Below are 10,552 nucleotides of genomic sequence, written 5' to 3'. Positions count from 1 at the left end.
CTCACCTCATTCACGAAAAGCTTAATATTTCATCTTGAGCATGGGTTACCTCTGTCTTTGGATGTGATGCTTAAAACTCACCTCTCTGTTATGTCGAGGCCTTTCCAACTTGTATTGTTTTAGAATTGATTAGTTGAACTCATTTTCCAATCTTTGTCTTTGTAGTTACTGGAGAAGGCTGAAGCCAGAGAGAGGGAGCGAGAGAAGGAGGAGGCCAGGAAGATGAAGAGGAAAGAAGCAACCTTCAAAAACATGCTGAAGCTGGCCACCCCCCCGCTGGAGCCCGAGACCACATGGGAGGGGGTAAGACCTATGGAACGACTCTTATGCTTTAAAGCACCAGCTGATTTGTGTTTACATCGCTCTCCTTAATCTTCAGTTTGCATAGACTGCTCATAGCACCAGGTCATAGGTCATAGCACCAGGTCATAGGTCATAGCACCAGGTCATAGGTCATAGCACCAGGTCATGGGTCATAGCACCAGGTCATAGTTCATAGCTCCAGGTCATAGTTCATAGCACCAGGTCGGTTTACTGATCATGATCTGTGATGATTTCAGGTCCGAGACAGATTCCTGAAGGAGTCTGCGTTCGAAGACGTGACTCTGGAGTCGGAGAGGAAGAGGATATTCAAAGACTTCATGCATGTCTTAGAGGTGCGTGTGTGGCAGTGGGAATGAATCATCTTGGTGACAATGTTTATTACCAAGGCATGTCTTCACCCCGTCTCTTCTTCTACAGCATGAATGCCAACACCACCACTCCAAGACAAAGAAGCACTCCAAGAAGTCCAAGAAGCACCACAGGAAGCGCTCCCGCTCTCGATCGGTTAGTCCTCGCCGCGCACACAGATCCCTCCGCCTTCCTCTCAGGCTCCTCTTCATGCCTCATTAACCTGTGCTTCCCTCCACCTTCATGTTTCCACATGTTTGCACGAGGGCTGTACCCGAATATCCGTTCGTTGGAGTACTATTCGGGTTTCAATTTCGTTTTTCTTTTCGTTTTTTTTTTTTTATTTATTGAAATCTCCAATATCAACGTAAGAGCTTGTGCCTCTTCGGTGCTAACACTTAACCATAAACGTTATCGTTTACTTTCTCAGTCTTTATACTAGATATTACTTTTTCTCCATTAATCTCCGTCACGCTGTTTCCATAGCAACAACAACTTCCTGTCAACTGCGCTAACTCTCCTTCAAAATAAAAGCATGTCCATAAATAGGAAGCCAAGCCAAATTACACTTAAGACATATACGACTGCAACGAAAGTAACAAACACAATGCGATATCCTTTTCAATTTCAAAGAACACAAATTGGGTTACATTAACAAATAACTATAAAACAACAATACTGTAGAATAACAAAAAGAATGCCGTGAATACACGTTTTGAAGTGGTTCGTCTCCACATGTTTCCTCATGTTTCCTCATGTTTCCTCATGTCTCCACATGTTTCCTCATGTTTCCTCATGTTTCCACATGTTTCCACATGTTTCCTCATGTCTCCACATGTTTCCTCATGTTTCCACATGTTTCCACATGTTTCCACATGTTTCCTCATGTTTCCTCATGTCTCCACATGTTTCCACATGTCTCCACATGTTTCCACATGTTTCCTCATGTTTCCACAGGGCGGCTCAGAGTCTGAGGACGATGAATACCACAAGAAGAAAAAGAGGTCACAGTCCAAGTCTCCTTCTGAGCGCTCATCTTCTGGAGAATCTGGTGAGTGGCTTTCAAAGCTCCCATATATTCATTTCCTCAGTGATGGAAGAAGAGCAGCACTTTGACATGTTACTGACATGTTACTGACATGTTGTGCCTCTAACCAGAGAGAAGCTACAAGAAATCCAAGAAGCACAAGAAGAAGGGAAAGAAGAGACGCCACAAGTCTGTAAGGAACCACTCCCAAGTGCATGTGTTGTGTTTCCATGTATGTGTACGTTGTGTATGTTGTGTATGCTTGTGCACTAATGGTGACTCTAACCACCAGGGATCACCAGACACTGACACTGAGAAGAAAGGGAGAGAGCGCGACGGGAAGCGGGAGAAGGACTTGGAGAAAGATAAAGAGAACGACAAGTCCCGAGGGAAACCTCGCTCGGACTCTAAACAGAAGTCCCCTAAAAGAAAACCAGTTAAGGAGGAGGTAGGTTTCCTAAACGGATGAAGTATTTTCTAACAAAGTGATATTTGAATGGCTGTTATTGTGACCATGTAAAGCATGTATGGTGTTAGCCAATGGGCGAGGTCATCACTATGATCGTGTGAAAACTCCCAAACGTTCATCTTTACACCAGTTAGTCATTGTTTGTGTTTCACTGAGTCTGTGTGTTGTGTTCAGGGCGGCTGGGATACGTCAGGCAGCGAGCTGAGTGAAGGAGAGCTGGAGAAGAGGAGGAGAACTTTACTGGAGCAGCTGGATGCCCCCTGATGATCACGTGTCATTGTATTGGTACACTTACAACATGCATTCCCCTCCGAGCTCCTGACTGTCCGGGGACTGAGTGGTTGCATCGCTCTCCGGTATTTATGGGGTGTGTGAAACTGAGCTTTAGCTTATTTGGTGACTAATTTGAGTTCAGGAAACTGATCAGCTGATCAACCTTTCATTGTCAGGTTGTCTTTTTGTTGCTTTCGTTAGTTGTTTTTTTTAGTTGATTGTAGCTGTACATGTTTTTCATTGCCAATCATTTTTATACTCAATTAAAAGTATATCCTGAATGTCACACTGACTGTTCTTCGCCTGGAGAAGTAGCGGTAGAAGAAATAGGTTCTAATCTAGGACAACATATCTTTCATAATCTCTTATTCATCCTCAGAGATAATTAAACCGTTTTTTTGATCTGGTCTTAACTGCAGCGGAGTTGTCCATTAAGGTTTTAATGGGAGTGTCTGTTCAAATGGAAATATTGTCGTGAAATGCAATAAAATACTGGTTCAATGATTATTTTTGTAAATGCATTCAAAGGCTCAAATATGGAAGTATGAGTCAGGCATATCACATAACAAACCCTCCAGTATGTGTTATTCTAAAAAAACATGTTATTATTCAGTATGAAAGTCATGTAGTGTAGCTTTCCCTTAATTCCACATCATTTCAGAAAGAGGAGAAAATCATACCCAGGGTAAACAGTTTTATATTCAATGTAAATAGTTTATTTGATCATATTCGTTGGAAATCTCATTTCACCTATTTTTAAAAAAAAAGTTATTTTGACATAAGCACAAACTGCCTAAAATACATTTCTGGTGAAAAAAATAAAACATGCCAGTATTATCCAGTTAGATGTCGCTATTACAGACAGTGAAGAAAACAAAATGGAGATGAACGGCAGCACGTGATTCTGTGGAGATGATGGCAGTCACTGAGCCTCAAAACCAGCTGACCAATACAAGTTTATTTTAGATACCTCTTTTATGATTAAGAGGTTTAATGTACCAACACTTGAAATCAGAACGTGCTGCATGTTCCTGTATCTGAAGTTGAGGCTCCTGTGAAACACCAGTCAGCAAAGTAATGATTTGAGATGATTCAACACTACTGAGTCCGGCTGCATTTGGCTTAATTAAATATACAAACAAATGGAAACAAAAACTATAAGTTAAAATAACATTCAAGTTGTATAGCACAAAGCAATGAAAACTTTTTTGTTTAAACAATATGTACAATATTAACCATCAGGTAATGTGAATTAGGTAAAAAGAAAACATGGTTTGTAGCAAAATATCTGTACATTTAGGTTTACTTTGTGTTGAGTACTTGTTTTTGACCGCAGACACACATTAGATGAAAACATGAGCTTAAAGAAATCCTTTCAGTGGTTAAATACTATACATTAAAATTACAATAGTGAGTAGACAGTAGCCTGGAATATAATCGATTTGTAGAAAGAAAAACAGTCGACAGAGATGAAATGCAAAGTCCAGTTATGACAATGAGACAGGGTTCAGCATATTGTGCAGTATTTACGTTTGGTATAAAATGTTTTCAATGTTGCTTTACAGGCTCATTCACTCCTGACTTGGTCCCAGAAACCAGACAAACTGCTGTGCTGCTACAGAAATGCAACATTTAAAATGGACGGTAGAGTTTATGAGAGCACTCATTGATTTTAGATCGACAAATTCAATCTTGATCCATTTACTTAAACAAATTATGGAAGAGAAGTCAGCATCTGCCTGATATGTAAAATTCTCTTGTCTTGATTACTTTTTCATTCTCTTCTCATACTTTAGTAAAACAAATTACTTTTCTGATAACCTTTTTTAGGCCTGACCATCAGCACTTTTAGTCCGAGTTGGAAAAACCTCATGAGATAAGAAAGAGTGCAGGTTGAGCACATCGTATTGTAAGAGGAATGTAAAAGAGCACCGGAATGTACCGCGATAAAACAGAGCATCAAACCCAACACGTAAAGATGTCATATCTGTAACAGCTAAAGGGAGCGCGTCCCATACATTCTACATTACGTTCCCATCTCTTTACGTGGCTCTTAAGGCCACTGCAAGTCCAGTTTCACACATCGTCAAATTAAAGCCAGGTCAAGTGGTGTTGCTCGAAGTGGGAAATATTAAAAAAAACAGTCATCAGACAAACAAGACGGCGTGACATTAGCCCACAAAATCAGTTCAGGCACTTTGCTCGTCTAAGGTTTCAACCTTCAGACACTTTCAATCCAGTCCCATACGTCCCAGTCCTTCATGGTGAAAAGCTGCTGCTACGCCACAGACATGGAATCATTCTTATGTAATATATATACATACTCATCTCTATGGTTGCTACACTTGTCATCTTTCACTTCTCGTCCTTCATTCTACATCCAACATCCTGTCTTACACATCCTTGCCTCCCCCCCCAGCACATGCACGTCTCCCTCGTCACACGACCACTTCGTTGTTGAGCGGCCGCAGGTTCTGATCATCGAAGCGTCTCCTGACACTCCTCCGCACAGCGTCTGCTCGCCTGTAAGGCTGATTCCTCAAATCTGAGGAAGAAGGGGGGCAGGACGGGGAGGGGGGGGTGGATAAAAGAGCTGTCAGTCATCTTGTTGAGGTGTTTTGATGAGCCAACATGCTCAGAGTGCTGGCAGCCTGTCTGTCAACGCAGCATGAGTTCTACACAGAAGAGAAAAGGCCTTGCAGGTCAGCTGTCTCTGTGCATTACCACGGAGACAGGCTTAGGGTTTTTGACTTTGTAGAAAACCTTCCATGCATCTGGGGAAACCCCGAGATGCACCTTCATCGTAAAAAGGATGAATAAACGACTGAAAAGAGTAGCTATTTTTAACGTTAGACATTCAAGTTTACTGTTATGAAGGAGTGAAAGAGAGGGTAGAGGTATGTGGATCCTAATTGAGAAGACAGTAAAAGAAGAAGGGAGGTAATAAAGGGATGCTTGCCAGGTTTGGGACACATCCACCACTACAGGTTTGCTACTGGACGAGTTCCTTACCCTCGAGTGGACATTGGGAAATTTAGTAATATTATTCTTCTTTAGGGCTAGATAAAGAGAAGACAAAGTGGAGGTTAGAAATGGAGGAGGAGGAGGCTGACCACAGCATGTCAGCCCGACATATTCACACCGGCTTTGCTAAGACAGCACTGTGAGAGCAAAGCAGTGGCAGCAGGCTGCATGGGGGCGGGGCGGGGGGTGTAGGAGAGTGTTAAGAGGAAGGAGTAGAGGATCAAAGCTTCTATCTTTTCTTTCTGTGTTATAAACTCAGGCTACTTTGCGGAGGCGCTACCAGCAGGCCAGAGAAAGAGCCCGTTTCAAACTCCCAGTACAAGGCAGATGTGAACTGAAACAAACAGCAGGATTCTTACATTCAATAGCAGATACACCAAAACCAAAGCATGCAAGCCTCCAGAGGAATGGATTACTAATGCATAATGACTATAAACAGGTGGAAGCCGGGCTGCAGGTTAGTAGCACACACACAGTGCAAAGAGATACCAAAGACATAAAGAGTGCTGCAATGTAAGTGAGTATTCATATGAAGAAGTCATGCAGAGTATTGGTGAGCCAGACTCATCACAGTGAGGTGAGCGGTCAGCAGGAGCAGGCAGAGCGTGTGGGCTAACAGTGAGATCAGGGATGCATTGTGGGAAAGAGATGAAGCAATCAGCATGCGAGAAGCTGTAACAGTAATGATATGTGATAACAAACATCCATTTATCATTAAAACACACAGGAAAGCAAGTTATAATGCCACAGGCACTTGGAAGATCTGTCATACTGCCATCTAGATGACTCATGAATAATATATATACAGAAACGCTTTATTAAATTGGATCTAACCAGTGAAAACTGTATATTATTTGATGTGTTTGTTTACAATCAGTGACCACTAGATGGCAGTATGCAGCTAAGCACTTGATGAGAAAAATTACTCTACACTAATTTGAATCTCCTGTCAGTGCAGATAAGAGTAACCTTGGAGACCGTTTCCTCTGTGACATTATGGTTTGCCATGGTTGATAAATGAGGTGTCACACTTCATGCAGGTGGGCAGAAAAAACTGTTATACCGACACCAAGTCATTGTAAGGAGGGAGAAAACATGTGAACACACGCAAACACACACACAAAGGCGTGTGTGCAAAAACCATGAGATCGGACTCAGTGCACAGTTAGGTCCAAAAGTGTGAGGGGAGGTGTGTGACGGTTTAAAAAAGGGAGGAAATGTGTCCAGAGGCATGCAAGGGAGGAGGAGAGAGAGGCATAAAGAAGAAAACGTTTTGTTCCAGCAACCTTAGAGAAGAGAGAGAGTTCTACAAGCTTAGTAATGGTACTCCTCATTGAGGGCGGGCTCGCAGAAGAACCGAGAGCCGCGCTTGGCGGTGCGGGCGGTAAAGGGCACTGTCTTCAGAACTGTATCGAGAACAAGGAGGACAACAGCCAGGACAAGACAAGACAAACACAGTATAAGACAAGCAGACTCCTACAGGTTTTAGCACTGGTTAGCGCTAAGCAATATACAACAACAGCATCGGGAGGGGCCGGGCTAAATGTCTTTCTGGGAGTTCATTCTAGCAGTTAAGGCTCCACTGAAGGGCCTGAAACAAACTTTACCATTCACTTATTCTGGCTTTGTTTGTTAATATACATCAAAGTTATATTGTTACAGAGATAACACTAAAAAACATTAACATTATTCCTGTGGTGGAAAAAGTCTGAAGGTAGTGTTAAGCCACAACTCAATGTAAATATACTCCTTTTTTTAAGTAAAATGTTCTTAAAATAAATTCTACTACTGTCCATGTCAGTTTAATCGCCCCTCAGAGGGCTCAAGATGTATTCATTTACATCTGATTAAATAATATTGTAAGATTTAGTCACATCCCGGCCCCGTCTATGTACAGATGTACAGTGTTACAAAGCAATGACAGAGCAGACAAGATAAGCAATGATCATAGAACACATTGAGCTGAGTGTCAGTGCATGTTTGTACTCATTAGGTTACCCTTTAGTTCTCAAACATCTGACAGAGCCAAAGTCATTGAGTTAGTTGGTTTAGATTCCCCTTGTTAATGACTGAATTTATAGCATTAAAGAGGACCTTCATGCAGTGTGTGTGTGTGTGTGTGTGTGTGTGTGTGTGTGTGTGTGTGTGTGTGTGTGTGTGTGTGTGTGTGTGTGTGTGTGAAGGGAGAGCATCCAGGCCAGTGTGTCGTTACCCGTGATGATGTCCTCTATCGCTCCATCTTTGCCTTCGTAGACATGGCGGCTGTCTTTCACCTGTTTCTTCCTGAGCTCCTGGATCAGCTCTTGCTGCTGCCGCTTGCTCTTATGAGGAGACTGAGGAGAGACATTGTTAAACATTTATTAATAAGTTATACTCTGAGTCACAAGTCAGTCATTTCTACAAGTGATTCTGCCACTCGTTATTTCCCTCGGCTCAGATCATAGTTCTTTTGCTTGAAACATCCTCTGTAAGTTAGTGCATGTGTAAGTTCATTAAACCATTAAGGGAAGTTAACGGCTGATCCTGAGTCAGTGTGATGTGGCTCAGCCGGGCGTCAGACCCAGATATAACTGTACCCGGCAGGCTTCGCTAATCCTGTGATCAGGAAGAGGGAGGATGAAGAGGTAAGGGGAGGAAGAGGAACCGGCTTACCTTCTGCTCACTGTGATCCACTGTGGCCTCGTAAAAAATAGGGGAGAGGGTATAGGGAGGGAGGGGATGTGAGAGAATAGAGGAGTGGGGTTAAGGGAATGACTTACCTTGGTGTCTTCCTCCATCATGGCCTCCTGTTCTAAAAGCTTCTCCATCAAAAGCTGCTCCTGTCTCTTTTTATGCTCATTGTCCTCTTCTGCTTGCTGAGGAGATGAAATACAAATGTCACACGGTTACAAAATGTTGAAATATACAACTGTGTACGTTACAGCAAAGTATGCTGCTGAGATGATATGAGAAACTCAAACAATGCATGTGCTGCTCAAGCTGAGATTCTATTTCAGTATCATAAATGTGATTAATGAGGTCCTTAGTGTGGTTAGGATTAGAAGTGCACTAAAACATGGTGGGATGTTTTTGTTTTAAATTTGACTTTAGATTGGTGTAGAAGAAACGGCTTCTCTTTGTATCCCCACACTGACCCTCCCTAGACGCTGCTGGGACTTAAAGGGGAACTCTTCCAATGTTACACTTCAAAGACTGTTTACAGGTCTTGGGGAGTACTACCGTGAGGAAAAAAGTGATATAAGCCTTTTGTGGCCACAAAGACAGCTAAAGGGATTCTAGCGATGTCCCTTAAGGCAGCGTCGTTTGGGGCTGAAGACTACAAGCTTAGAAAATGACAGAAATCAGGGGGTGTAAAGAAAGAAAGTGTATCATTCCTGTAGGCTGCTCCTCATCGCTACTTGAGGATATTTTGGCCACTTCTAGCATAGCTCAGCTGAATAAAAGACTGTCCAATATGAGTTTGAGGTTATCAAAGTATTGTTGGAGTCTTCTTTAAAGTAGTATGTGTCATTTTGTGTCATTCCTATGAGGCAGTGGTTCCCAACCTGGGGGGCGCGCCAGGCCTCAGATGATTTGAGACCAAATATCATATTTAGACTTTTTTCTTTCTTTTTTTTTTTACATATAATTGTAACGCAATACATGATTGTTGCTAAAAGCCTTGTCTCTACATTACAATAAAATGTAAAAAATAATTGATTAATTAATTTTCAAGTTAGTAGCTATTAAAGGCATAAAAAGACAGAAATGCATAATTCTTTCTTTAATAGAAATGTTTCCTCTCCGCGTGAGGTGTCCAAACCAGGCTTTTCTGGATAAGCGCATTTTTAAAACATAATCATTGTGCATGCCGGTTTCAGTTGGATTATTTGTCACAGTTGCTCCGATCAGATCGGTCTCCTCCATTTTGTATGAGTATTTACGACTTTTGAAATCCACATAAACACATCGGCAAAATCCGGCTTACTTTGAGCTTGTGTTTTAAACAGTTTAATCCCTTTGTGAATTGTTTCCACTTGCGCCGTCCTTTAATTTCTTCATACAGCGGGAATCCAAATAAATTAATCCTGAGTCCAATAACCATCAAAGTCACTCCATTACGCTTTCATCCTCCTTTAACAACATACTTCACATTCATCCAGTTTGTGACAGTAGTTGTAGCATTTTTGAGACTTTTAAACTTTAATTACCGCAGTTGCGTGCCAACCCCCCCCCCCTTGGATGTGTGTGTGGGGGGGGCGCAACTTCCAACAGGAGTCATTTGGGGGGGCTCTTGGGAAAAAAGGTTAGGAACCCCTGCTATGAGGGATGTTTATGGAACTCACCCTGTAAGCCCTAATAAACCGCACAAACACGGGGAAGAAGACGGAGGGTGGCGTGGTTTTGGAGTTCTCCCCGAAGAACTTCACTGCCTCGTCAAAGGCATCCTTTCAAAGACAGACAGTTGACTTGGTTAGAAAACACTTCACTACAAGAAAAGAGCCGTAACATAGAGAGCTGTGTTTATATTACCTGTGCAATCTTGGCATCCTCCTGCAGCTTCTTCAGCTTGTTCTCATTGTGTGTGATGAAGTCTTTGAGCATGGTGTTGTGTCCGTGCATGCTGTACTCTCTCTTGGTCAGCTCCATGCCTCTCTGCAGCTCCCTCACATCCATCAGGACGTTGTCCAACGACACTGTGAACAAAAGCAGACATAGATGAGTGCACAGGAAACGTAGAAATGTGTGATAGGCAGCAAACACATCTGACTGCACGGCTCACCTGCTGCAGCTTTCTCCACGTAGTGCAGCTCGTTGTAGAAGAGCGCAACCTGAGAGTACTTCTCTTTGACTACGTTGGCTATGTAGTGTAACAGCGTTAGCTTACGGTCGGTCGACTTGGTGTCGAGTAGCTGAAGAAGAAAACAACAAACTTTAGAAAACATCTGTGCAGAAAAAGTGAAAGGCTTTAAACTCACAGACAGGAAACTGACCAAGTCTAAACTTTGCAGCTTGAACCCGTACACTGCTCCTCTTTTGCTGCTGTTCATGTAGTTCCCGAGGGCCAAGATGATCTGGAGAACAAGAGAGAACACTGTAAGCTAAAC

General features: G+C 42.4%; 2 protein-coding genes across 2 annotated transcripts in view; one reads left to right on the top strand and one right to left on the bottom strand.

The window, feature by feature from the left end:
* Nucleotides 1-165: 165 nt before the first annotated feature.
* LOC104944103 (pre-mRNA-processing factor 40 homolog A-like) lies at nucleotides 166-2,946 on the top strand (the record flags this gene model as incomplete). Its single annotated transcript, XM_010769581.1, has 7 exons — nucleotides 166-303; nucleotides 561-656; nucleotides 742-828; nucleotides 1,630-1,723; nucleotides 1,831-1,892; nucleotides 1,992-2,147; nucleotides 2,343-2,946. Coding segments are annotated over 7 exons (723 nt in total), but the record flags the coding sequence as incomplete, so codon positions are not given.
* Nucleotides 2,947-3,202: 256 nt separating this feature from the next.
* Nucleotides 3,203-10,552, bottom strand: part of fmnl2a (formin-like 2a) — a 45,789-nt gene continuing 38,439 nt past the window's right edge. The window contains exons 20-26 of the mRNA XM_010769578.1: nucleotides 10,439-10,519; nucleotides 10,228-10,357; nucleotides 9,978-10,141; nucleotides 9,791-9,892; nucleotides 8,225-8,320; nucleotides 7,678-7,798; nucleotides 3,203-4,986 (exon numbers count right to left, since the gene is read on the bottom strand). Of these exons, the coding sequence (XP_010767880.1) occupies nucleotides 4,880-4,986; nucleotides 7,678-7,798; nucleotides 8,225-8,320; nucleotides 9,791-9,892; nucleotides 9,978-10,141; nucleotides 10,228-10,357; nucleotides 10,439-10,519 (801 nt within the window). The 3' untranslated portion in view covers nucleotides 3,203-4,879. The remainder of the gene's footprint in view (nucleotides 4,987-7,677; nucleotides 7,799-8,224; nucleotides 8,321-9,790; nucleotides 9,893-9,977; nucleotides 10,142-10,227; nucleotides 10,358-10,438; nucleotides 10,520-10,552) is intronic.

This window comes from Notothenia coriiceps, unplaced genomic scaffold (assembly GCF_000735185.1).
Source record: "Notothenia coriiceps isolate Sejong01 unplaced genomic scaffold, NC01 NC01_scaffold00007523, whole genome shotgun sequence".
Classification (NCBI taxonomy): Eukaryota; Metazoa; Chordata; class Actinopteri; order Perciformes; family Nototheniidae; genus Notothenia; species Notothenia coriiceps.
This window is presented reverse-complemented; position numbering and strand designations above follow the sequence as displayed.